The sequence below is a fragment of the Alternaria atra genome (genome assembly GCF_907166805.1).
Source record: "Alternaria atra isolate CS162 genome assembly, contig: 22, whole genome shotgun sequence".
In the NCBI taxonomy this organism is placed as follows: domain Eukaryota; kingdom Fungi; phylum Ascomycota; class Dothideomycetes; order Pleosporales; family Pleosporaceae; genus Alternaria; species Alternaria atra.
In genome coordinates, this window is record NW_025091320.1 from 1,088,758 (window position 1) to 1,115,395 (window position 26,638).

The following is a 26,638-nucleotide window of genomic DNA, read 5'->3' on the forward strand; positions in this document are numbered from 1 at the left end:
CGGGGCTTAGCATGACTATATAGCACGTTCTGGATGACTGGGAATGACGATATGGACTTTTGTCTGCCGCATTGGCTCAACCAACATTCTCATCGTCATCGCGTCTTGCAATCTACATGATGATTTCAATATACTCTAATATCATACAATTGTCACTTTTGTCATGGAAGATGTTACACGATCCCTTAGACTGTACTGTCGACATCATACTCAACATCCGTCCTGATCACATACTTTGCACCCTCGACGACCCCAGTGCCCTCGTGAAGGATTGCGCCTTGAGCTTCGCCGTGTGGAAATACAGCCACACTACCCATGATAGGCTTGACCGGATAGGCGTTGATGACACCTTCCTTCACACTTGGAATGAAGAAAGTGGTTTCGCCACCCTTGAACTCGTCGTTCAAGTAGATGAGGAAGGTGTAGAGGGATGACTGGCGAGCATTGGCTGGCGACGCATCATATTTGTAGGCGTCAGTGACAGGATCGATACCTGAAGGTGGCCATGCGCCGTCTATTGGAGTTAGCGACTATATTCAGGCTGGGTTTCATAGGGTCACGCACCGATATGCATACGGTATTCCGCACCAGGCACATATCTGTACACTCTGAAGCGTCGGTTGATACCTCGCACTTTCTTGCCAGCCACGCTTTCCGGCACGAAGCCCTTCACTCTGTCCCAGAGCTTGTCGTGGAACGCTTGGTCGACGATCCAGTAGAAGTTGTGTGCTAGCACACTCGTGTCTTCACCTTGAGGTCGCATCGGCGCATCTGGAATGAACTCTATAGTCTCTCCAGCTGCAATGATAGAGGAGCATTCCTCTGGAGAAAGCACATCCTTGATCAGACGCAGGTTAGGCACAATTGGGTGCTTGAAGCACTCTGTCTTGGGTCCCTCGCCGAGCAGCACAGCGTCATCTTGGGAAGCGTACAAGATTGCGGGATGAAGATTCGGTGGTTTGCGCTGGAGTCCAGGTGTGGTCTCAATGATGCGAAAGCGGTCTTTGAGATCTGGAGAGCATGAAGTGAAGATGCTCTTATCCTCGACGCTTCGCCGTATTTGACGAGTAGGCTTGCTGGTGCCTCGTAAATCCCAGGTATCTTGTAGTGAGATACCCGATGCGATGTCTGTGCCGTGGGCCGTTGTGTCCGTCGGACCCGTGACTCTTAATATTGAATCCAATACCCCAATCAGCTCGTCGTTTTGCGCATTCTTACCAACCACTTCGTGACTAGGGACCTGGACATGAATCGAGAGCCCGGAAACCACGTCCAGAGTGCGCACCCAGCGACAAAGAGCACCTAGTGTTGGAGTGTCTTTCCTAATTTTCATCTCTGCCAACAAGATGAGGGCTTCTGTGTACTTTGCGTCTGTGAGCGCACCTGATATGCGCGCAGTAAGGTTACTGCCATCTACTCTCATGTTTAGCACTTGGTGTTGAAGCTCAAGATATAAGCATACCAGCTGAGTTCAGACCGGTCGTACATGCTTGACGGAAGTCGTATACGGCAGTCCTAAGATCTTTGCATGCCTTTGACTTAATCAGTAGTGGATGTGCGGATAGCGTCTGCAGTGTCTCTATAGCGACCTCGATCTCCTCAGACGAGATTACTGAGTGCACGCTTGCTGGTTCGAGTGGATTCGCATCTTGTGGTGGACTTGGAATGCCCGTTGTGGACTGCTTCTTCACAGTCTGTGCTTGCGCGTTTGCGCTGCGCTTTCGCTTAGCCATGCTCGGTGCTCAGCGTATTGAATGTTCAATTGAAAACTGGAATATTCATTCACCAGAGATGTGTAAGCAATTACGGCGTTGGGTGTAAAGTAGTCCGTCTTGTCTACGCACACGCGCCCGAGGTCCATGGTGGCGAATGTAGAATTTCTACGGTCCGTGCGTGAGCAAGGTGGGGAATGTCTTGCAGTGCTAGTGCGGAAAGGCCCGTTCTCCGGTCTCACCACCTCAAGTTATATGCAAGTACGTTACACTTGTATGGGGCAAGTCTATCAGGCTTCAAGAATGGTCTGCACTCAATGCAGATGTCGTTCACTCGGTCTTGGAATTGATAGTGATCCACTGTCAGAGAAATCAAGTAGAACTCGATTACCAGTCTACACCGCTGTAGTACCTAGGTAGGCTAAAGTTCTGAGCCCACTCGGCCGTACCGCGGCAATATGCGGTCTGAGGGTCTGAGACAAGATCAACGGATCGGATTTAACAGCGAATAATGGGCCGACATGCAATGCGAGAATCGAGGGGTAAACAATAGGCCGACGTGTAATGCGAGGACCGAGGGGTGCAGGATAGAGTCCACAGATATATCTAGATCATTCGGGCGATCGCCCTTTTTCCTTTTTCCTGTATCCACCTCTACAAATTCCCAAGCGTACTTCAATCTTTATATACCCCTCCAACCTTTACAAGCCCTCCTACGTTTACACACCCCTCACTTAGCCTTTACACACTCGCCAAAATGTCTACCTACTCCTTCTACCAGACCACCATCCCTCAACTTCGCGGCATCGCCCAAAGCGCCGTTGACTTCCTTTTAACAGCCAAAGATGAGCAGTCAAAGAACAGCTCGTTGCCCTCTGGCGCCGACGTACTGAACGCTCAAATTGGAGACATGCTTCCCCTCCGCATGCAACCCATCCTCGTCGCCAAATTCCCGCTTGAGGGAATCAACACTTATAAGCTTAGCTCGGCCTCGCCTCCTAACATGGACCCCTCTTCCTTCTCGTCTATCGACGACGTCATCAACTTCTTCAAGCAGCTCGTTGCTGTCTTTGACGCTGTTGATGAGAAGGCATTCAGCGAGAGTGCCGAGAAGAGCCTCGAAATCAGTGTTGCGGGCAAGCCATTGAAGATGACTAGCTTGGCCGACTTCTACAGCAGCTTCGCTATCCCAAACAGTAAGCATTATCGTTGAATTAGCTGCATGTGAAATGGATACTGACTCAAATAGGCTACTTCCACCTTAACGCCATGTACATGTTGTTGAGGAGCAAGGGTTTCGCTCTTGGTAAGGGAACTTACGTCAAGGCTTTCTTCAGCGAGCAGGCGAAAAAGGACTGGGCGCCGCTGATGGGTTAGAGGAAGAGTGATCTGATACTTTTACCTGCTCGGTCATAATCTGGCGAGTGTTATAGCATGCTTTGAGGACAGGCCTAGATAATAATGAAATAAGTGACCACACTCGTATCGCATTAGCTAGAATACTACAGGAAGGCATAAACCATCGCAAATATATGAACTTGACAACAGATAGAACAGACTGTGGCACATGTGCTTGACGGATAGAAGAGTCACATGAATTGAAAGACGTTGCCGAGAACCTTTACTGGCCTGCAGTACAAGTTCCTAAATGCTTCTCTCTTCGTAGTATCACTTATCGAAAGAATCTCTCAGCTTCTCAAAGTGTGCCCTCATTTCCTCCCCAAGCTTTCCTTCAACATCTGCCAAAATCGTACACACCAAGCTGTAGTTGTTACACAAGAATCGTTCCCTCTTCCGTGCATCACTAGTACCCTTGCTCAGCTTCGTGAGATAGGCTTCGTACTCACTCCTCAATCTGCCCACAGATACACTAACAGGCTCGTCATCGCCTGCTTCCGAAGAAAGAGCCAATATGCCTTGAAGCAAGTTTGCAAATCTTTGCGTGAGAGGTGTCGGCGCTGTAGAGGTAGCGGTCGAGGAGCTGGAGCCAAGTAATGCAGCACCAGCCGAGGGTCGACCGGGCAGAGATGCTGTAACTTTCTGGAGCGACGTGCAGTGCATGTCCAGAACCTGTTGGAACCGCGGCCATAGCAACATATTGGTTGCGTTGATGTAGCCTTCCACAGTCGGGACCTTTCTACGTTGGAGTTCGAAAGCGAAATGCTGATTAAGTCGTACACAGAGGAGTATACCCAGAGTGTCCGTCGTTGCTTCCACGAGAGATTTCGTAACCGTTTGGCCGACTGCTAGCGTGGGCTCGAAGATTGAATTGAAGGTCCGCGAGATGGCATGGAAGTTTTGCGATGGAGCAAAGTATGTAGAGATAAAGGTATACTCGAAACATGCGTTGTCGATGAGTGCGAGATTGAAGCTGCGGAAAGGCACTTCTAGGTAGTGGGGCGATTTCTCGTCTTCGGCGACATTCGCTGGCAAGGCATTGACGGAGGAGCTCTTCAGAGCATCGCGGCGTCGTCCGAGGGAGAAAGCGTCATAGGCGACTGGTGCATTTCGAGACTGACCGAGCAGAGTTCCCGTCCTTCTAGCACTGGGATCTTCGCCTAGAACATCGTACCTATCCATAGCGTGCACCTTGATCTTTTCGAGCGCTGTCCGGTAGCGGCTGAAATGATTGAGATAGTACCAGCGCATGGTATATATGTATGCCTGCGCTATCTGTTGTGCAAGTTCTGCCTGATGTTTTGCCAGGAAAGAATACAGGTCTTTGTATTTAAGGAATGCTTGCTGCTGAATGATCTGCGCATTGATAGAAGGTGAGCGGATGGCCTTGATCTGAGCAACTATGTAGTCTCGTATTCGTTCAACTGCGCGGTGTGTAAGATCGTCTAGCAAGGGTTTGACGTCCTTTATGGCCATCAAGTCCGGGTGCTCCTTGGCTTTGTCGTTCACTGTCTTGGACCGCTTTTCAACCTCTGCGAGAGCGCGCACGAAGCCTTCGTCAACCGGGCCTTCGGCAATCTTGCGTACGACAGCTGGCGATATGCTGATGTCTTCCACCGCCGGCCCCAGAAGCTTCTCCACCACCTTACGGTTCTCCAGCTTCGTGTTCAGAGCAATGGACCGGTTCTGGAGAGATTCTATCTCTGCCGAGACAGCCTCCAAATCGGATTGGAAGTTTGTCAGGTTTGCTTCCACCGACTTGAGCACCTCATCGCACGCCAAAATAGATTTGTGTAGGTCCTCAAACTTATCTTTGTCTTTGTCATCTGCAGACACAATGAGCAAAGACTTGAGACTCCGAACATGAACACGTACATTCTTCGACTGACTGCGCGCTATATGTATGTACAGAAGTGGGTTGCTGTCGCTCTGCGGTCTTCACCGCCACGAAGTCCTGCAAGCTCAGTTCCCCAAAATCGATGTGCTCCTCTACCTCTTCCGGCTTCCCAGACATAGGTGCTACCTCTTCAGCGTTTGTCGCAGGCGTGTTGCGTGGTCGTCCTCCCATAATCGACTCGAGCACGTGTATAGGATCTGGCACGTTTGGAGGAACGCCGCCTGTCTGTCGTCTACGTGGCCCGCCATTCGGTATTCGTGCGGATAGAGGCAGGCTTGCAGTCGAGGCATTGGGCGATATAAGGGGCGTCAGTGAGGAAGATCGTGGATTAAGCCCTGGTCTGACAGGTTGCGCCGGAGCTGGGTAGCCCCTTCGAGGAGCTGGTGAGTGGGAATCGCGTCGCGGAGGCGGCATGCCGGGGGCTGTCGAGTACGACGAGAGCCTATCTAGACCCCACATGATGTCTATTAAGTCGCAATCAGTTCACCAAGGATCAAGTGCCAATAGTTGGCTTCGAGGTGGAAGCTGGGACACGGCGCATTCACGATTAGGATGCCGGCGATTGTTTAATCCGAGAACTAGACAGGGACCCGCTAGCGCCACCTTCCCCTCCGCGCCTGCCCAATTTTGCCCACGCAAAAGACTTCTCTCTCCATCTCCCATATAAGGACTCTGCCCACCCCACCGCTCCTCGACCAGCAGCCCGAACTCGAACTCTTCCTCACCGTCGCATCCAACTCTCATTCATCACCATGGCCGACAACGACGCGCAGGTACGTTTCCTCGGATACCAGCCCCGCATGTGCTATTTACCCCACCCTTCGGAGCACTGTCGCCAGCTGCGACCAGGCGACTTCCACATTCGCGCCTCTTTGTTGCGCCCTGTACTGACTCTGGTGTGTCTAGCATGAGCACACCTTCGACAGCGCCGATGCGGGTGCGTCTCTTACCTACCCCATGCAGTGCTCTGCCTTGAGGAAGAACGGTTTCGTCTGCATCAAGAACCGCCCTTGCAAGATCGTCGAGATGACCACCTCCAAGACCGGAAAGCACGGTCACGCCAAGGTCCATCTGGTCGCCATCGACATCTTCACCACCAAGAAGTTGGAAGAACTCTGCCCCTCCACCCACAACATGGACGTTCCCAACGTCACTCGTCGCGAGTACCAGCTCGTAAGTGGCACCAAATGACCCAATGTCAGGTCTTGGCTAACACGAGACTCAGCTTGATGTTACCGACGACGGTTTCCTCTCTCTCATGTCCGACGATGGCTCCACCAAGGAAGATGTCAAGGTCCCCGACGGTGAAGTTGGTGACAAGATCGACAAGATGTTCAACCAGGAAGGCAAGGATACTAGTAAGTTAAATTCGACAAAGCCTACTACGCATCTTACTGACTTTCTATCAGACGTCATTATCCTTACTGCTATGGGTGAGGAGGCCTGCATCGACGCCAAGGAGGCTCCTAAATAAGCGGATCGTCCAATATGTAGACTGTTTAGCAGGAAGCGAGGCGCGAATTGCAAACAGCTTACGAGCGGGCGCTACGACACTCTTTGCATATCTCGTGCAAAGTTGTAGCTCCGCGGCAAGCGTAGCATTCTCCCGTGCAATTGATAATTGCACTAGGCGACCAATGCACGAGATTCTTCGGACGGTTTTGGGTTCTTTGCATTGCCATGTGTGGGAAACGTATTACGATTCACTTCCCTTCCTAGATATATCCCTTACACTTCTGGCAATGAATAAAAGGTGATGACTTTACGGCAATTGTCGACTTTCTCATTGGTACAAAATTCGTGTGACTGGTTCCCGGATCCGCGCTAGTGGCCGGCCAACTTCTGCTTGCGTAGCGTTTGGTAAAATCATCGCAACATGAACAACTTGGTGCACAACGACACATGACCTGATACTACAGCCTGTCTATTTTCGCTTACTATCCTAACTGACTCTGTGCGCGGTTGACAAGTCGATTCTGTTCAGATCCACTTCATGTCGACTAAAGGCCCTGTCTGTGGCGTCGAAAATTGCCGGTCTAGACGCTATGAGGAGGGCGAAGACGGGTACTTGTATTGCCAGAATGGCCACCAACAGGCTGGTCTAGTCCGCGGAGAAGACGATGATGACTACGTAGGAGCTGCCCGAACAGTCACGCGTAAGAGGAAAGAGACGGAAGAAGACGACAAATCGACTGGCAAAATTTACAAGGGCCCTCGAGCTTTTGACTTGTATTTGAAGTGCCTCCAACTTATCTTGCGACACCAACTTTGGTATCTGACAAAGGACCGAGGATTACCAACCGAACTTGAAGCGGTCACGCGCGATCTCTGGTCACTGCGTATTGCTCAACTGGGAGACAGAATTGCGAGTCATGACGAAGAGTCGTCAGAATTCCAATCTCAACAGCAAGTCTTCAGCACCATGGAGAGCGAGGATGATGCCACGGACAATGAGAAAGGTCACCTCCGAGTTACAAAGGAAAAGAGGAACCGGAAGCTGTCCGCAGCACCCAATCTTAACGATTGTCTAGTTTTGTGTTACCTTGGCATCACGACACTAAGACTGCCCTTCACGCCAGGCGATATCTATGCATGGGTGGCAGATGGCAAAATGGCATATCGCAGGGCAATCAAGTTGCTGCCACTCGCCATGAGAGATCGTCTGCCACCTGCCTACCGCGCTGTTCTCGATCCAAGCGCGCCGCTTACTCATACACGATTCTACAAAACGCTCACAGACCTGCAAATAAGCTACAATAGAGACCATGGTCTCGTCTGGCCAGTTCTAAACGTGCCACTACTGCTGTTCCGATACCTGAAGGAGCTCGCATTGCCACTTGAGCTGTATGATGCAACCAAACGATTGGGCGAGTTGCTGGGCTATGACTTCGCTCCTCACTATGACGGTAAGAAACGTCTGGGTATACGGCATCTTGCCGAGGCGCAACTAGTAAGTTGCCTCATGATATGCATCAAGATACTCTATCCGCTCGATAACGAGAAGCGCTTTCCAAAGTCATCGTCCGAACCAACAGCGGCCGTCATGGACTGGCAAGCGTGGTGCGAGCAGATGAAGGCCGCTGAGGAAGCTGGGCGCGGAGGCAACGGACACTTCACGACTGAGGATTTGACAAAGCTGCAAGAGAAGGACGTGTTTCAAATGAACCCTCAAGATATGGATCAGTATCTAGATTTCTACGCCGACACATTTCTGGACAATGCCGAGATACAGCGCACAAGGGATGTTGACGATTTCCGAAATGCGCTGTACGACATGTTTCCCATCGACACTCAGACACAGCATCCTCCGCAGGAAATGTCTCATGGCCTTCCACTAGGGCAGAAACTAGATACTGTAAAGGCAACTCATGGTGCTATCAAGACAGTGCCCGTTGTGGCTGAGGAGGACGCTGAGGTACTTAGGGCAGGCCAGGCGTATCCAATATGGAAGACGGAACAGGATCTACCCGACGCCGCGAAGATGCTATACGAAGGAGCTGCAAAGATCGCAGGGTTATCCGTTAATATGCTCACTTTAGCAGTGGTTTTTACAGAGGCAAGGGTTGAACAGTGGAAAAAGGCACAGAAGAGGCAGGCTTGACGAGGTAGCCACGCCGTGCGCATGTAATATAAGCTTGTTCTTCTATGACACCCAGATTTTGAGTGCCAGAACATCATTTAAGTTTACCTTTCGGAATGACTATTGCAGATGTTACTCTAATAGGTGTCAGTTCGAAGTGGTTGGGGAGGGCGTCACACGCGAGGGGCATCGGGACATCGCTAACGCTAACGGGCTTAGCTCATTCGCACGGACGCCCACACAGTGTGGAAATCGTCTTGCTCTTTCGCCCTCGACTTCGATCCTGAGATCACGGAACACTCGCAACACCGCCAAAGATGCAGATCTTCGTGAAGACCCTGACGGGCAAGACCATCACGCTCGAAGGTATATCGCGTACGCACAGAATGTATTAGAGCATGCACTGACTTCTTCGCAGTCGAGAGCAGTGACACCATCGGTACGAAAACCCCAGCGCCACACGACGGCAACGCACCGCACCGCACCGCATCGCCAGCGCTTGCACAGCGATACCGAACAAGGAGGATATAGGCTGACACTATGGGCAGACAACGTCAAGTCCAAGATCCAGGACAAGGAGGGCATTCCCCCGGACCAACAGCGCCTGATCTTCGCCGGAAAGCAACTCGAGGATGGCCGCACTCTGTCCGACTACAACATCCAGAAGGAGTCAACCCTCCACTTGGTTCTCCGTCTCCGTGGTGGTATCATCGAGCCCTCGCTCAAGGCCCTTGCCTCCAAGTACAACTGCGACAAGATGATCTGCCGCAAGTGCTACGCACGCCTGCCACCGAGGGCTGTCAACTGCGTACGTCATCACCACAACGTTGTTCCATGAACGAGAAGGATGGACAGGGTATTGGACTTTGACTAACAACACCACAGCGCAAGAAGAAGTGCGGTCACACCAACCAGCTCCGCCCCAAGAAGAAGTTGAAGTAAACAACTCGCTTCTATCGGCGTCTGGCGAAGAGAGCAACGGGGTCGGTGGATACGAATTGCAACGATTGCATGCGATGGATATGAGGGCTAGGTCACTACTACTTCTTCCACGGCACATGGCATCAATGGCGTGCTTGTCTTGTCTCGAATTTGAGACTTTATGAAGGGAACCAGGCATGTAGAGTGAATCGATTCAAATTCAAACACCACCAGCTTCGATTCTTTGCTCCCTTGCTATGGTCTGTTCTTGTCGTGTTACACATGTCAGCCATGGAGACCTTGTGAGGTTAGATCACGTGAGATCGCGTCATGAACGTACTATGTATGACGTCACCGATCACATCCCACGAAGGTCAGTAAATTGGGCACAATGCAATGCGCCTGTGGATTAGACTGTTGTTGTCTTGGATCGATTTCAGGTGTAAAAAGCCCAAAAGAAGCCCTGACGGGAATCGTGGACGTGACAATTGCATGGGGATCTTCATACTAATACGCAATAGCTTTTATACTTTTGATGAATTTTATCGCAAAGAACATTGGACATACACGTACACACAGATTGTGTCCTGCTCGCATACTAAACACTCGTGTAACCGGGATCGAAACATCCACCACTGACCATGGTTCTCTTCGGGAATTCAAATGCGCCTCATCGTCCGACGCCTAAGCGAAAGCGCTCTGAAATCGTAATCGTGATGGCCGCAATAGCTTGTCGCTGAAGTTCTGTCCGTCAACACAGCAGTTTCTGTATCCGCATCCGCCGTAAACCAGAAACGCCACCAAGAATACAAGAGGTTGGAGGTGTCTATCCAAAAGATGTTTCGTCTCCAGCGGGGAAGGGTACAGACATATCGTCTTGATGAAGAAGTCATGTACTCCAGGACGGAGGACAGTAGTGGGTGTAAACAAGAGAAGAGTAAAATTCGAAACTCCGAGATACAACTATGAGCGTGAAAATGGTATCGTAACGCCTCGCTATGCATACAAAAACATGATAGGATTCAAAAAGGGTTAGGGCATTTTATGCGCGATCGACGTAGGCTTTGGTAGTCGACCTATACTGATGGTGCACAACGCTGCGGCGAGGTCGTTGCTACAGTGGCATGAAAGGAGGATGTGATGATAATGGAAAAGCGATCAACCGTCTGATGGGGGGCGCGCAAATTGGGTGAAATTAGAGTTGCTTAAACGCGAGGCTTCTTCCAGTAATATTGCTGTGAATCATTAGCGGGAGATTGTGTAGGCGGACATACGTATCACGTACCTTGTGTGTCTTCCTAACAGACCGTAGTCCAGTGCTGCGTGTGCCAGCGGTGATGGTCTCGCGCCTCATCTGGTTGGAGTCCATCTCTGGAACATAGTAGAACTCGTTCTCAAGTGGTTGGCCAGCAGCATCCTTACCGGCACGGGGAATCTCACCGACACAGGGAGTGTCGTCCAGAATCCTCTTCAGTTCTTGTCTAGAGAGCTGGGGGAGGTGTGTGGATGTGCCGTTACCCTCATCGTCCTTGCCATCTGTACTCTTTGTCACGCAAGCCTTCAATTCAGCGGGAAGGTTGCTGTGGATGGCGGAGAGCGGCTGGGAATGGATGCGAGAGAATGCCAATTGGTTAATGACATGGTTCTTTATCGGCGACTCTTTGAATCGGATAGGCTCAGTAACGGGACGTTTGGGGGATGGTGACAGTAAAGGTCCGCGCATACGGGGAGGGTTGGACTGTGTTGGCGTAGCTGTGTTGAACGAGGCCATACCGTTGAGCAGGTTCTGACCGAAGGGCCCGAATGAGTGTACAACAGGATCGTTTTCTTCATCGTTGTCAGAGAAGTCGTCGGCAGTGAAGTTGACACTCTCTTTGGTGTCGACAACAGGACGAACTTCATGGCTGGTTCTGGAGCTTGGGAGAGAGGGCCGGATAAAGGTCTGGTCTGCAGAGTCTGGGGTGTCAACGCTAGGGCTGTCTGCACTAGCGTCGGCATCCTCGAATACTTGAACGGGACCGGACTGCGCGTTTGTGCCAAGGCCGGCGAAGACGGGAGGGCGGATCGGGCTCTGAGAGACTGGCGACCGTGGCACGACAGGAGGGCTGGAATGGAAGTTTTCTTGGGTACGGTTACGAGTCGGAGTAGGCATGCCTTCTTCCTCAGATTCCCAAGAGAACTTCGATACAGGGATAGATGGCCAGGCAATCATGACGCGAGTATCCTGTACATCCAACATGATGGCCGTCTCGGGATTCTCTGACATGTACGTGTCTCCCTTGCTCAGCTCGAAGATGCGTCCTTTGCAGTGAATCTTCGCTCCGTTCCATCCCAGACATTCAACTTCGATGTATCCATGCGGATACGGTGGGCTTGGCGCGTGGTAGGCCGCTTGGACGTGGACGCGTGAGATTAGACGGTTGGTAGAGAGCTGGTAGTCGGAAGTATTTGAGCTTCGGCCCATCCTCACGATCTCGCCATCTGCGGGGAGATCAAGGGTGGGCACAGCACCGAGTGGGGTCCTCTCCGACAGAGCAGAAAAGGTGCGTTCGAAGCCCGGTCGGGCATGGCGGGGCGACGAGGAAATAATGTTGGTCGACGACGTGGGCTGCGGGGTGGGGTAGTACTTCAGCTGCTTGGGGAAGCTGGGCGAGTCCTCTTCGAACTTGCGTTTCGACGATGTTGGGCGTGGAAATGGCGATGAAGAGAATGGCCCGTCTTCGCCGAAGGCCGGAAGAAGAGTTGGCGTGGGCTTCCGAACATGGCCCGACTGCGTCTCTGTCGACTCGATGAGGGATTGGGACAACGTCTTGCTTGGTGAAAAGTCCATCTTGTGTGCGGAGCTCCTAGGACGCGAGGCTGCTGGCGTGTCGAAGTCTATGGGGTAAGATGGATGTGTCTCGAAGAGAGACGGGCGAGCCGGCGGCTGCTGAAGGAATGTTGGAAACGCGAAGACAGACACGAGGCAGTATGGAAAAAGAAAGACGTAGGTTAGGAGGAGGAGGAGGAGGAGGCCATCAAGTCAATTGCGAAACTACGGGTCTGTCACGAACGCGATCGTGGAAGACGTCGCGACGCGGGTGTGGGTTGGTTAGCGTGCTGAAGCTAGGACCGTCTTAAGAACCAGCACCCGAATTCACCACGCCTTCCTCCCTTGCAATATGTCTCTTGTAACCTCCTTTCAAATGCGAAGCACTCTCCATGTCTCAGCTAATCCGATTGCGTATCTTTCTGTACTTTTGCAGCACTCATTTTATCATACATGTCCCAAGGTTCATCTTCTTCTGCCACAAGCGTTCACCAGCCTCTGTGCACGAGCATAATTATTACGCCTATGACATACATTGTCTCCTCGGCTGCCTTTCGAACTTGATTTTCTCCGCTCTGCCAGCCCCTCTACACTGCAGCTGATTCCACATTAACGCACCATCATTGGTAATGTTGACGCGCTAAGACAAAGTCATTCACATTTAGTGCTACACTTGCGGCACACACGTCTCTCGCACTATAGTTGCCGCATGTATCAAATTGAAATATATAGAACAAAATGTATCGTTACGCATGCTATGAACGCGTACCAAGATCTTGAGGTACTGCGTGCTCATGCACGAAGATGGAATGGCCCCACAGTCCTACGCCCATGTCCAGATGGAGGCAAACGTCACGCAAGTGAAAAGAAAAACTTTGTGCAGCAATCGACGCAACTAACGCGAGAGCAAACACGTCCGTAACCAAAGTGGAGCTGTAGGGCCGACGGACGCGAACAGCGGTATAGACGCGTCGTGTGAGAAGATGGCCAGGCGAGCGCACGGTGACGGCGTTTCGGCTCAACCGTGTTCGGATGGCTTCGATCAATCGATAACACGAACCAGTTAATCTCGTGTAGGCAGTCCTGTACGTGTTCAATGACTGCTGTCGTGTTCGTGATGCCTCATTATTCAGTCTGATTATGGAGAGGCGAATGTGTCTTGCAACCAGTTCTTCATCGCTGGCACGGGCAATGACAGCGTATGTACCACGTCGAGTACCATTGACGCGCTGCTGATGAAACGGCTGACTGCACGGGAACAAGTGGTGAAATTGATATTGGTCGGCTGGTGACATTGCAAGGATGAATAGCCTGTCGTGTGCTTGAAGATACTGCGACGCGATGATTGGACGCAACTGCCTGCCGCATGTGGATTAGCGAGCCCCGCATTTGCCTCGGAGCATCGGAGAAACCTCAAAGCCGGCAAAAAGTTCGAAAGTTCGGACAAGGGTCTAGCCCAGAATTTCCAGCAACGAGAAACATCGCAAACACATCACCGCAACAATGGCTAAATCGAAGACTCTAACCAAGAAGGCCGAGAAGGCGACCGAGGCGCCTCTCACTACCAAAACCACGAATGGCACCCCCTACCAGCTGGATCCGTCGCAAGTCGAGCGCGCGGCGAAGGCGCTTGTTGCGCATATGAAGAAACACGTCGAGGAAAAGCAGCAGGAGGCACCAAAGAAGAGCTTGGCAGCAGATGAGGACGAGGCGGAGGAGGTTGACGAGCCAATCTTTCTCAGTCTGGCGACAAAAAAGCAGATTGGCAACACCAAGAGCTTGAAGCCTGTGGCCATGTAGGTTCGCACATGATGGCGCTTGCGACACACCGCTAATGTTATCCAGCAAACTACCTCACCCTATCATTGCGAACGATGTCCGGATATGCATCTTCACCAAAGACCCGCAAAGGGCATACAAAGACCTTGTCGCATCTGACGCTTTCCCAGAAGCCCTTCGTGGAAAGGTGCAACGTGTGCTTGGTGTGGACAAGCTGAAGAAGCGATACAAGGCATTTGAGCAGAAGCGCGCACTTCTCGCCGAGTACGACGTTTTCATGGTCGACGATCGCGTAATCAAGATTGTCGCAGAGTGCCTAGGCAAGGTCTTCTACAAGAGCAAGTCAAAGCGCCCAATTCCAATTCGTCTTACTGCAGGCGCCTACATCGACAAGAGCGCAAAGAAGGACGCAAAAGAGCCACAAAACGTAGTTGGAACACCACAAGGCGTAGCAAAGGAGATCGAGTCTGCTCTCAACTCGACCTACCTCAGCATGAGCCCATCTGCCAATACTTCTATCAAGATCGGCAACCTTTCCATGACATCTGAACAGATTGTTGAGAACGCTGCGGCTGTCGTGTCCGAAGTTGTCAATAAGCACGTTGGGCAGGGCTGGCGCAACATCCGCAGTCTGCACGTCAAGGGTCCCGCGACAAAGGCTCTGCCCATCTGGCTCGCTGACGAGCTGTGGGCTGAGCCTGAGCAAGTCCGTGACGCACCATACCACGGTGCCATCACCGAGGGCACACCCAAGGGCAAGTCCGCAGAGCGCAAGAGGAAGTGGGATGAGTGGGAGGAGGAGATGCTGGACGACGAAGAGCTTGCTGCGAAACAGGCCAGGAGAGAAGCTAAAAAGGCCAAGAAGACAGAGAAGAAGAGCTCAATCAGCAAGGAGAAACGCAAGGCGATGAAGCAGGACGCGCTCCAGTCGGTGCAGACACCGTTGATCGCTGGTTGAGCTATTGGTTAAAGACATCATTGCATGGCACGGCGCAATGTGGTGTTGGCGTTCCGGTGTTCAAAAAATATTCTGATGATATGGTAGTATACCACTGGTTGGCATCCACCAATCCAGGCTCTTAGCAATATGTATGCGCTCTTTTCTTCATATACAGTATGATAATAGTGACCTGGCCTTACTGTATGTTTTCTCTGGATGTGAAAGCGATGGAAAGCTATGACCATGCTCGGCTGTACCTGCCTCGGGTTGATGCTAACGTCATGCAATGCGGCGTAGATCACTTTCGCGTCTCATACATTCAAGTTGCGCCTTCCAACCCTACACCTCCCATCTCAATTCTACGGTCTCCAAAATGCTTCATTTACTTCCACTTTCGACACTCTTACTGGCGACGCAGACGATCGCGTCGCCACTCACACGAACCGATTCCAAGCCTCTACCACTGCTCATCTGGCATGGCTTAGGCGACAACTATGCCGCAGATGGCCTGCACAGCGTCGGCGACCTCGCAAACGAGACGAACCCTGGCACATATGTGTACTACATTCGGCTCGATGAAGATGCTGGTAGCGATCGAACAGCGACATTCTTAGGCAATGTGACGGAGCAGATTGCGCAAGTCTGTGACGACATCGCGGAACACGAAGTTTTGAGCAAAGCGCCAGCTTTAAACGCACTCGGCTTTTCTCAGGGTGGGCAGTTCCTTCGTGGACTGATAGAGCGCTGCGGAGACCGTATAAACGTTAAGAATTTGGTTACATTTGGCAGTCAACACAACGGTATCGCCAAGTATCAGATCTGCAAAGACGGAGACTGGCTGTGCAAGGGCTATATTAGTCTGCTCAAAGCTAATACCTGGGGCGCGTGGGTACAGGGCCACCTCGTTCCAGCGCAGTACTTCAAAGCCACCAACGAGACAACTGGCGAACCCACAGAAGAGTATCTCGAAGCTTCCAACTTCCTCGCCGATATCAACAACGAGAGGGTGCTGAAGAACGTCACCTACGCGAAGAACCTCGCTGCGTTAGACAACTTTGTTATGTACGTGTTCGAAGACGACACCACTGTCATACCGAAGGAGTCGGGTTGGTTCGCGTACACAAATACCACCAGCAATGAGGTCACGGACCTTAGGGATCGCGATATCTACAAGGAGGATTGGATTGGTCTTAAGAAGCTCGATAAGAAGGGTGGTCTACACTTCAAGACGACCAAGGGCGGACACATGAATCTAGGAGACAAGGTATTGAAGGATGTCTTCAGGACTTACTTCTCCTCAGAGAAGACAGTGTGGAGCAGTGTCGTGGACGAGATCCAAGAGATAATTGAGCTGTAGAATAGCATGTCACAGGGCTAGTATTGGCGACACTACACTGGGCCGGTGGTTGGTTTGTATTTATATGCGACTATGACATTATACATTTCACCCGGATTAGAATGTGAGCTTCGTAACAAATTCTCTGCTAAATAAGAAGTGCTGTGATGGGCCTTCGCACGTCCGGACGGCAGTGTCACTACGCCATAGTAACCTATGAAATGAGCGGGTGATATTTGCTAGAATGAAGTCATCCGTTGAGCTTCCCATCTTGTTCAGGTGCCGATTGATGAAGCACGCTCAGGTTGTTTTTTCAAAGGAGCTTGTATCTCCTCATAAACCTGGAAACATCATAAATTAATATGAAGGTACTTACATTTTATTCCTGCACGGAATCATCAAAGTAAAATTGTATGAATACGTTTGAATTGTATGTATCGATAGGTCTCCAAGGGACCGCTCAAAAACGCAACCCTCTTTCAGGATCGGGATGATCGGTATCGTACGTTTCCTACACATCATTTAGAACGATACCGAAAACCAATAATCCTAAAACTAGTCCTCCAATCATTCCGCGTTCTTGCATGCGCATCCCCTCCCCCGACCGGGGTTTTACGGCAGACGTCATGCTTGTGTGGGTCACCATGAGCATCAGCCCACAGCAACACTCCACGCCGACGCCGCTCGAAACAGGTCTAGTCTTGGCCTCTCCATGCTTTAAATACTCCAATTCTCCCCAGAACCCTTAATTCACATATTTTGCCCATCGCGGCTCCTCTCCACTCCATTGTCCTTCTACCACGCTCGCGCTGAGCTCAACGCTCCTCGGACAGCTCCAAAGCTTTATCGATAAGCTAGTAATCGGGATCACGATCATCACATTGGAAAAGAAAAACACTCAGAAGCAAAGATGTCGGTCTCTGCAGCATTGAAGAGTCGGGTCAGGAGGCCGAGTTATCTCAAGAAGATTGCAAAGGCTGAGGATTTGCTTCACCATTTCCCCAATGGAGCATACATTGGCTGGAGTGGCTTCACTGGTGTGGGATACCCAAAGTAAGCATCTTCTCTGCCTTCGCACTACGTTGAAAGCCAAGCTATGAGGCTCTTCGGGTACTCAGCGTAGCCCTGACTATGGCAAACGATATCGGGCCTGTTGGGTAGTTCGATCTGGGATCCCGAGGTGGAACGGAAGTTTGGCAAGTGACGAAAGCCGAAATATCCCCGACTCCACAATTCGAGCTGCGCATGGATCAAGTCGAGACGAGTAGTCAAGAGCCTTGGCTATGGCACTTGTCACACATACCTTGATTCGAATGGATCTTGTCTATTACGTTCGTCAAGTTCTTAAACTAATGCCATGGCAGGAAGATCCCCACGGCTTTGGCCGACCATGTCGAAAAGAACAACCTCCAGGGTCAGCTCAAGTACAACCTGTTTGTTGGTGCATCTTCAGGCGCAGAGACTGAAAACCGATGGGCACGGCTCAACATGATCGAGCGCCGGTCGCCGCATCAAGTCGGCAAGGAAATTGCCAAGGGTATCAACAACGGCAACATCAACTTCTTCGACAAACATCTTAGCATGTTTCCTGTCGACTTGATGTACGGGTATGTACAACCATGTCGAACTCCACGAGCAAGGAACAATGTTAATTTGGCCTAGTTTTTACACACTGAACAAGCCCCACAACAAACTCGATGTTACCATAGTGGAAGCGTCGGCCATCACCGAGGACGGTGGTATCATTCCAGGAGCCAGTGTTGGCGCATCACCCGAACTGATCCAGATGGCTGACAAGATCATCATCGAGGTCAACACCGCAGCTCCCTCTTTTGAAGGTCTGCATGACATCACTATGACTGATCTTCCACCGCGCCGAAAGCCTTACCTCATCATGTCTCCAGAAGATCGCATCGGTACACCGCACATTCCTGTCGATCCGGAGAAGGTCGTGGCGATTGTAGAGAGCGACTACCCCGATCAGACCCAGCCCAATGCCGCTGAAGATGAAACCTCAAGAGCTATTGCTGCGAACTTGATTGAGTTCTTGAAGCACGAGGTCAAACATGGCCGTCTGCCAGAGAACCTCTTGCCCATCCAGTCTGGTATTGGAAACATTGCCAACGCTGTTGTTGGTGGACTCGCCGTACGTGTTATACTAAATCGATTGCTTGATGCTTGTTACTAACACGCACAGTCCGGTGGTGCAAACTTCAAGAACCTCAAGGTGTGGACGGAGGTTCTCCAAGACTCCTTCCTGGACCTCTTCGACTCTGGCAATCTAGACTTTGCGACTGCCACTTCGATCCGATTCTCGCCCGATGGCTTTCACCGCTTCTATGAGAACTGGGACCGATATGCACCCAAGCTACTGCTCCGCTCTCAGCAGGTCTCCAATTCTCCTGAGATCATTCGACGTCTCGGTGTCATTGGTATGAACACTCCTGTCGAAGTCGACATCTACGCGCACGCCAACTCGACGTGTGTCATGGGTAGCCGCATGCTCAACGGTCTTGGTGGATCCGCCGACTTCCTGCGCTCTTCCAAGTACTCCATCATGCACACACCCTCGACCCGTCCTACCAAGACGGACCCAACTGGTGTATCGTGCATCGTGCCCATGTGCACCCATATCGACCAGACAGAGCACGACCTCGACGTCATCGTCACCGAGCAAGGTCTCGCAGACGTCCGTGGTCTCTCACCCAAGGAGCGTGCCCGCGTCATCATCAAGAAGTGTGCACACCCCGACTACGTGCCGATTTTGGAGGACTACTTCAACAAGGCAGAGTTTGAGTGCCTGAGAAAGGGCTGGGGCCACGAGCCGCATCTGTTGTGGAACAGCTTCGACATGCACAAGCATTTGAATGAGCATGGCACCATGAAGCTGCCCAAGTGGGATTACTCGAGTGCGGAGAAGGCCATGTAAAGACAGGACATGAAAGATTTGAATGTAGTAAATGTAATCGAAACGTGTATTCATATACCTCGCTGTTGTATATTTTACTTGATCGAACAAAAATATGAAACAGCCGATCAGCGGCTTTGTATGTGACCAATAGCACCTAGAGTGGTACAAGTGCTTTTTCCAACATTCGTCACATCGTCGACGGAATACGTGATGTTTTCTGCACTTCCAACCTCAACACCACAAGATCCATCCTTCCAAGGGTTCAATCGCTGGGCAGTCCGGGACGAGATATCACACAAACGATGTATTAGCGCGACATCCGTATCGAGTTGTCCGGGTTCGATGGTGGCATTGGGCGAAGATGGTTTGCGTTTGAGTCAATGCATCAGTGTACCACGGATCTCACCATGGACGAGAGCATAACGTAGAATGTTCGTGTTTGATGCATGCTGTCATGGCTGACATTGCATTGCAGCAAGCCATGCGCGTATCGTCGCAGAAAACTCTGCTCAGACCAGCCGTTCGCCTGCATATTGAATGGACGCGCTTTTACCGCCAAAGTCGGAATCGTTCGTTCGTTGGGAGTAGATTGCCACCCGCTAATGCTACGCGTCGGCTGGCACCATGTGACTGCGCGGCTCGCAAGCGGCTTCAGGCTCTTGCATTCGAGCATGCGCCTGGCTTTGCGCTCTTACACCTCACTAGGACGCGCCTTGAAGCCTCACAGCACCCCTGACATCTCCTGGCATCTTTTCCGCGCCCTTTCCGAACTGCTTTTTGGGTGCCGAACAAGGAACTGTTCCCGCCCGTTCGCGCGTCTTCCCGCTATCTCGCGTGCTGCGCACGAACACGGTGCTCCTACGACACGTCTCCGACCATCGCTCTCCCACTGAGTGCCGCCATTGGGACATTTGCTACTCTGACATCTTCACTTCCATCGACACTTCCGATTAGACATTGTAAGATTGTCTCCAGATTGGATAGACAGCGCGAGCCACTAGTTGCCTACTACCCCGCCGCCACGCCCGCGAAACGATGATGCGTAAGTCAGTCGCGTTTCTCCAAGCCGAGTTATTGCCTTGGTACTCACACAGCCATTGCACCAGCAGAACACGCGAATGCCATCCATACAGCAACCGTTGCTACTGCAAACAACACAGAGCCCCACGACTCGCAAGAGTCGGTTCAATCTGCTGTGTCTAGCACCTTCTCGGCACCGGCACTACCCTCCTCCTCGAGTAACCTGTCCACCTTAACCGCTACGGAAACCGACCTTACCACCCCTTCTTCGACCAATGTAGCAAGCCAAAATAACGCTACAGAGGCACCAATGCCCAAGTCGTCGAGCCAAAGCACTGGTGGGGACGTGCGAGCTGCACCGCACATCGATACAGCAGCCGCCAACGCGCTGCAAACTGGTGGCACAGCAGCTAGTTTCATGCCACTAGAGTCTCCAACAAATCAGGGCTCCAAGAGAACTGTAGATGGATCTCTAAAGAGTGCTGGGCTAGCGCCCGAAACACCATCGGTGCGCACATATGCACATAAGAGGAACAAGAGCATGGACACCCATTCAGTCACTCGCATTGGAGAGGTGCGTCTTGTAGCCCCAGACCAAGATTGCAGGTTGTTGACGCGAACGCAGTTATCCGCACAGCTTAAGACACGTCTTTCCTACGCCATGGTCAAGGTCCAAAACGGCTGGGAGAAGCAGTCACTCGAGGAGCTGGAAGAGAGCCAGTCACAACGTGGATCGCCCAACTCTGCTCCTGGGAGGAGTGATCATTTAGCGTTTGATTCACCTGGTACTACCGACCGCCAAAGAAGACCGAGCGGCGTTTCTGATATCTCAGACCAAATGATCATGTCCCCTGCTTCCGATCCAACTCGGTCACTTGCAGGAACCCCAGCTTGTAAGTTATCCCCGAATGCTTGGTTTGACAGTACTAACGCCTTTCAGCCTACTGGCGACCAGGCACCCGCCCTGCAATGAATGCTGCTGCAAACCTCATCTCTATCACTGGGGCACAGCCTGGCTATGGCCTTGCACCAGCTCCGACTTTCCAGAGTAGGCGGAGAAGTCGTTCCAGCGTCTCACATATACCCCCTCCGCTCCTTGGGGCTAGCCAAAGAAAACACTATAGCGACGTTGGTGCAGGCCCACGATCACCAGCAACTCCTCGAGCAGGTATTCTTCGCATGCCAAGCCAACAAGCCGAGAAGGACGCTGTTGATACGTTGCTCTTCATGAGTAGCCCCAACAACTCTCAGCGCTTCCCAACAAGCGGCCAGCCACAACCGAGTTCACTCAGAGCTGAAGCACCTCAACGACGCGTCATGTTCGAAGCTTACCCTCCACAAGACAAGCGCGCTATGTACCAGCCATCAATGCCTGCTCCGCCCCATCACCACCAACACGGACCGTATCCCGCATACCCAGCGAGATAACGATGGGAGTAATTCCTCCCCTTTCTCTTCAACACTATTCTTATGGCTCGACGATCGCATTGCATGGTTGGCGTTGAGATACCCACTGCACGGATGTAACATTCTTACTGTCCAGTCTCTTGCCCCCCACCATGTTCCATTGAACGCATGTGATGCGCCTCGGATATTTGGGGAGGTATATTGATACTGCTTAGCCATTTGTATGAGCTTGCTCTATTACGGTTGTCTACTCTAGCTAAGAAGCCTTGTTGACATTTGTATGTTTGAGCGTTTTGCTGCCATGAATAGGTATTATGATTATGTAACGAATAGATGAATGAGCACTTTGATTCAACACCATCTTGGTTGATGATGGAAGTGTGACAGGGAGGAGATATATTGAGTGTAGGCTAAGAGCAACTCCTATAGCCGGCAGTAGACTATCCTCGGAGTAACTCAAACCAGCTTTGTGTCAAAACATACAGTAGCTAGAACTCCACCAGCCCCTAGCCCAGCTCTAATGTCCATCATGAATACACCGTTGTCCAATCGAGGGTTGAAATCATCCACCATATCTGCACTTTCCACAGACTCTCTGGTGGTTATATTCGGCGGTCGTTTTTCGTAGTCAATGTCAGGCTCAAGACGCCCATGACCAAGTCGAATACCGCTGCCGTTGTTGTGGGGGTTGTTGAAAAGCAAGCTACGTCTGGTCGAAGAGATCACACCACCTAGACATGTGCGATGTATGAATAGGTTCTAACCAGAGAATAAAATGGCCCCAATAATCTGATTCCTCTTTGACATACTCTGGAGTGTTTCCATACTCCAAATCCAGGGTTTCTTGTCAGTTGAACGTGGTCTGGTTGCGTTGCAATTTTTTACAAGTTGTTAAATATTCGCTCATAATTGGGGAACAACATCTAAAGGCCACAAATTCCAATGTAGCCCAAAATCACGGTGGTATCGTGACTCCTTTCATACCCTAGGTCCCAGCTGTGAACCAAGTACGATTATTGCTTCCTTCGGAAGCATTTCAGCCTGAACAGTGACTAAAAATCCAACAAAGCGCAACTGTAAGTTAGCCTAATAAAACCTCCTCCTACTAGCTGTAGAGGGGGCGCCCTTTTTAGGTAAGCAGAAATAGGTCACATAATGAGCGTTAAACCTTCTAATGTTCGCATATTGTTGTTTATAGAACTATTTAATAACTGTTAGGACACGGTGCTCCTTCTTGTTATGTGACCCTAGCTAGTGCGAGTATAAGTAGAGAGACGAGATCGTAGTCTACAGAACAACGATTCATCTATCCTTACCAGACAATATACTATTACTCCACTATCTCTTGCATCCCTATCATCTAATAGTAACAAGCCTAACAACAACATCCTAGGTTTAACTCTTTAATTCCTAGCTTTTCTGTTACTTTTTACTTTTTTTTGCACGTTTATATCAGGCCTGACTGACGATATATACTATCCTGCACTATGATCAGTAGTTCACTGATTATACGTACCTATTTGGTTGCATAGCGAAGTGGTGCTAGGCTGCGTCTTGACAGTTTGGTTGTAAGGATTGAAAGCTTCCGTTAGAAGCACCCGCAGCCGTAATACGTTACAAACAACAAACAGCTTTACGTCTGACGAGATATACTTATATTGCTAACAAATTGACTGATTCCCGAAGAATTTGGCTGATCGCTGCTTGGGTTTGCGTTTATCCTATGAGATGAGCGTTATGCGTAATTAACACGAAATGCACTACACGGAAACTTTTCCTCTTGAGACTGCAAGTTCATTTAAAAAAATGCTTCATTATACAGTAGAGAGACGAGAGAGATAATATCCAGATGTTTACTGATGTTGTGATGGTGGTGGTTGTGGATGAATCACCTAGGTAGCGTGTGGGAACCAAAATGACATTCACCGCCGCACCACCAACACCTCGTTCTTGGGACTGTGATGGACGAAACCATAGCAAAAAGAAAGCCCGACGTGGGGGTCGAACCCACAACCTTGAGATTTGATACAATCGTGTCTGTTAGGACGTGATAACTAAGAGTCTCACGCTCTACCGATTGAGCTAGCCGGGCTGTTGCTGCTTTCGATGAACACTCGACGAAATTTTACGTTAATAACGTGAATATTTTGTAACAGCTCTCTGCTATGAACTAGAAGCCTTTAGGACCCTCCAAGATGAAGTTTGGTTGGGTGTGGAAAGATTTGGTTGGGTGCGCGGGTCGGGACTTAGCAGATTTTGCCAGGATCCGAAAACCCCGCCTATGACTTAGGCACTATTTTCCCTTCCATAACTCCGGCACGCCTTGTACTTAAACAACGCTGCAGCGTTCGGGCATTTGTGATGGATCGAACCGGTCGACGATATGATATGCCGAAGTGGTTCCAGTTCGACTGATCGAACACCAGGACCAGTGCCGGTGCCCAGGTTGCATGCTAGTCGTGTACTCCTCGTTGTTCTGCCTTGTGAGGCATGATTCTGCTGCCTAGTCAAGAACCTGCAAGCAATCTGCACGTCACTGCACCAACAGAAACCCTTGTCCCAGTCCTCTGGGCGGAAACACCAAAAGGAGAAACGGTATGCCTCCTATGCTAGAGCTAGTCGACCATATCGCGACAACACACACGCACATCAGTGGCGAAGCACGATGATGGTCTCATAGAGGCGCATATAAGCTCACTCTGCATGAGCTTGAGAAATATATACGAGATTGCCAATGGAAGTTGGACCAGCCCCCCTCGGTTGGAAACATCCTAGATGCATGTGAGTTTATGTTGCACACATGTTCGTTGTATCTAGTGCTTCTCGGTGTACTCAGGGGTTCATTAACCGAACAACATGTGAAACGTTGAAGGTGCGCCGGTTGCTAGTATATACGAGGCAGAGTGAGAGGCTTTCTGGACCTCCATGGCATGGATTGAGGACAATACTGGTTAGCGGCGCGCTTTGGGCGGGAATTGGTCGGCATCCTCGATTCGACGAAGCAGTCGCTCCGAACTGCGCTGATCACTCGTGTGAAGGGTACCCAGGTTGACACGTGACGTAATCCGAAACACCAATCCGCACCACGGCGTGTCACGCCTCATCTCGAACATCGGTACGGCTTCTGGGCAAGGTCTTGTTGGAATGTTTGTTTTTCGACCGTTGTCTCATTGATTTCCAGTGCACGACCATGCCACAAAAGCGAAGCGAAGCAAGGACTGGCGCTGATGCGGAACGCGATGCTGGTCAGGATAAGGAGAACCGGCCTCAAAACGATACACTGGTAGAACAACACACTGAGTCTACATTGCAACCTGCCGGTCGGAAAACACAAATCCTGAAAGCAAGATTTCCCCGAAACAACGCAGAACAGGCGTAAGCAAGGGGAACAGCATCACCGTCTAGGGTCTCAAAGAAGGAAGGGCAACCAAAAGAAGAGGATCTTGAGTTCAACTATGGTCGTTCTAAGCTACACGATCCAAAACAGACGGCGGGCCGCAAAGCCCGCCTACGTTGGGGCGACGTTAGCGCGCCACAAGAGATCTAGGACTGGGTCAGTGAGAACTTCTAAGTACCGAGCACACAAAGTATCCCTGTCGCGTCAATTTTTCCGAAAGGATGCAGTCTTTAGAGATGAGTGCTGCTTGAACCCCTTCAAGGATTTTCAACGTCTGTATATATGTCACGACAAAGAGCGCGAGTGCTCGCCCACACACGATGAAGGCGGCTTCGAACTCGACTGGGAGAAGGTGGATGATTGGATAAAACCGAAAAGTTACAACAAAAGCAAGATGGTCCGTGGTATGGGGAACGCGGTCGATCGACGAAGAGCAATAGATCTTTGATCTGTTCTTTGTTGCTAAGTGTGACAACGACTGGTAGATGGAACCTAATCAAGAAGAGTAGAAGAGAATGGGCAAGATACATGGCGGATCCCGTTCGAAAAAGGTCATTAGTTTGTTAGTAATCCTTGAGCAGCCTACAAGCAGATGTCCATGCACAAATAAGCTAGTCATTATCCTACGTGCGTTCACGTGGCCTGATCCAACTCCACTGTCCTTGCCTATTCTACCACCGGAAAACCGCCATATATCGGGCCTCCAAGAGCGGACCGTCTCACGACTAAGCGAAAAGCTTAACTTGCAACTGGTGTGGACACGCGTCTCAACAACCTTCACTAACCCTTGGTAAGGCAAACTACGAGGCTGAAACACGACGTTTGTGATGTATCGATCCTACTGTATTGTACTGTGTATTATAATGTAACATGATAGTGCGACGAAGTTACTACTAGAGTGTTTCTAGGGAGCTAATGGCGTATGCCGCGGAGTTCATCTATTGATAGCAGTCTAGCTTCCCATTACCTCTTTGAGAATTGTCGTGTGATGTCGGACTTGTGAAGCAGGACTGGTAAAGTGATAGAATGTCAACATCTCCTGAGTACGTTTACATCTTTGGGTACAGCTGTGAGATGAAAGCCCCTTCTTGGTGTCAAAGTCGAAATGCTCATTGTTCAAAGCGGTTTCGCTTCGCAGCAGATACAAAAATGTGTTTCGCAACAGCTACGATCACCATTTGTCACCGCCCCGAGACGTCATATCGGCTTTGAAGCTCATAGCATGAGAGGATGATTTGTGGAGAGGTACACTCGTCTATCACGGGTAACGCCTTAGAGAGGCTGCATTGGTGCAGATTCAGGTGCCTATTTTTTTCGTGTCGAGTTTAGTTCTCTTACGCGTCCATAACTCCAATCCAGCCAATTTCGACCTAAACATGCATGCAAACCAGATGCCATCATTGACGCAACTGCTTCTCTTCGACCCAACCTTGAAAGAGCTGGTGGGAACTCCGAACGGCGACTCCGATTCTCAACGCTACCACGTGCCAACGGGCATTTGACATCATGCGTTTGACATCATACCGCTTAT

The 26,638-nt window shown here is 50.7% G+C and overlaps 11 protein-coding genes across 11 annotated transcripts; 8 read left to right on the forward strand and 3 right to left on the reverse strand.

The window, feature by feature from the left end:
- Positions 1-185: 185 nt before the first annotated feature.
- Positions 186-1,861, reverse strand: ALTATR162_LOCUS3120 (uncharacterized protein; the record flags this gene model as incomplete). The annotated part of the gene is made up of 4 exons (XM_043310726.1): positions 186-514; positions 565-1,413; positions 1,463-1,694; positions 1,787-1,861. 4 exons carry the CDS (start codon positions 1,859-1,861, stop codon positions 186-188), a joined length of 1,485 nt encoding a protein of 494 aa, XP_043166661.1.
- Positions 1,862-2,469: 608 nt separating this feature from the next.
- Positions 2,470-3,089, forward strand: ALTATR162_LOCUS3121 (uncharacterized protein; the record flags this gene model as incomplete). The annotated part of the gene is made up of 2 exons (XM_043310727.1): positions 2,470-2,908; positions 2,962-3,089. 2 exons carry the CDS (start codon positions 2,470-2,472, stop codon positions 3,087-3,089), a joined length of 567 nt encoding a protein of 188 aa, XP_043166662.1.
- A 291-nt stretch (positions 3,090-3,380) lies between these two features.
- On the reverse strand, positions 3,381-5,178 carry ALTATR162_LOCUS3122 (uncharacterized protein; the record flags this gene model as incomplete). Its single annotated transcript, XM_043310728.1, has 2 exons — positions 3,381-4,936; positions 4,986-5,178. The coding sequence occupies 2 exons, from the start codon at positions 5,176-5,178 to the stop codon at positions 3,381-3,383; spliced, it is 1,749 nt and encodes a 582-aa protein (XP_043166663.1).
- Positions 5,179-5,759: 581 nt separating this feature from the next.
- Positions 5,760-6,481, forward strand: ALTATR162_LOCUS3123 (uncharacterized protein; the record flags this gene model as incomplete). The annotated part of the gene is made up of 4 exons (XM_043310729.1): positions 5,760-5,780; positions 5,914-6,180; positions 6,233-6,365; positions 6,417-6,481. The coding sequence occupies 4 exons, from the start codon at positions 5,760-5,762 to the stop codon at positions 6,479-6,481; spliced, it is 486 nt and encodes a 161-aa protein (XP_043166664.1).
- A 519-nt stretch (positions 6,482-7,000) lies between these two features.
- ALTATR162_LOCUS3124 (uncharacterized protein) lies at positions 7,001-8,608 on the forward strand (the record flags this gene model as incomplete). The annotated part of the gene is made up of 1 exon (XM_043310730.1): positions 7,001-8,608. One exon carries the CDS (start codon positions 7,001-7,003, stop codon positions 8,606-8,608), a length of 1,608 nt encoding a protein of 535 aa, XP_043166665.1.
- Positions 8,609-8,904: 296 nt separating this feature from the next.
- Positions 8,905-9,529, forward strand: ALTATR162_LOCUS3125 (uncharacterized protein; the record flags this gene model as incomplete). Its single annotated transcript, XM_043310731.1, has 4 exons — positions 8,905-8,953; positions 9,006-9,026; positions 9,136-9,395; positions 9,473-9,529. The coding sequence occupies 4 exons, from the start codon at positions 8,905-8,907 to the stop codon at positions 9,527-9,529; spliced, it is 387 nt and encodes a 128-aa protein (XP_043166666.1).
- Positions 9,530-10,713: 1,184 nt separating this feature from the next.
- Positions 10,714-12,338, reverse strand: ALTATR162_LOCUS3126 (uncharacterized protein; the record flags this gene model as incomplete). The annotated part of the gene is made up of 2 exons (XM_043310732.1): positions 10,714-10,743; positions 10,794-12,338. The coding sequence occupies 2 exons, from the start codon at positions 12,336-12,338 to the stop codon at positions 10,714-10,716; spliced, it is 1,575 nt and encodes a 524-aa protein (XP_043166667.1).
- A 1,482-nt stretch (positions 12,339-13,820) lies between these two features.
- On the forward strand, positions 13,821-15,054 carry ALTATR162_LOCUS3127 (uncharacterized protein; the record flags this gene model as incomplete). The annotated part of the gene is made up of 2 exons (XM_043310733.1): positions 13,821-14,113; positions 14,163-15,054. 2 exons carry the CDS (start codon positions 13,821-13,823, stop codon positions 15,052-15,054), a joined length of 1,185 nt encoding a protein of 394 aa, XP_043166668.1.
- Positions 15,055-15,409: 355 nt separating this feature from the next.
- On the forward strand, positions 15,410-16,393 carry ALTATR162_LOCUS3128 (uncharacterized protein; the record flags this gene model as incomplete). The annotated part of the gene is made up of 1 exon (XM_043310734.1): positions 15,410-16,393. The coding sequence occupies one exon, from the start codon at positions 15,410-15,412 to the stop codon at positions 16,391-16,393; it is 984 nt and encodes a 327-aa protein (XP_043166669.1).
- Positions 16,394-17,282: 889 nt separating this feature from the next.
- ALTATR162_LOCUS3129 (uncharacterized protein) lies at positions 17,283-19,301 on the forward strand (the record flags this gene model as incomplete). The annotated part of the gene is made up of 4 exons (XM_043310735.1): positions 17,283-17,425; positions 17,737-17,979; positions 18,035-18,518; positions 18,570-19,301. 4 exons carry the CDS (start codon positions 17,283-17,285, stop codon positions 19,299-19,301), a joined length of 1,602 nt encoding a protein of 533 aa, XP_043166670.1.
- Positions 19,302-20,318: 1,017 nt separating this feature from the next.
- On the forward strand, positions 20,319-21,731 carry ALTATR162_LOCUS3130 (uncharacterized protein; the record flags this gene model as incomplete). The annotated part of the gene is made up of 4 exons (XM_043310736.1): positions 20,319-20,325; positions 20,378-20,877; positions 20,929-21,196; positions 21,244-21,731. 4 exons carry the CDS (start codon positions 20,319-20,321, stop codon positions 21,729-21,731), a joined length of 1,263 nt encoding a protein of 420 aa, XP_043166671.1.
- Positions 21,732-26,638: the final 4,907 nt, after the last annotated feature.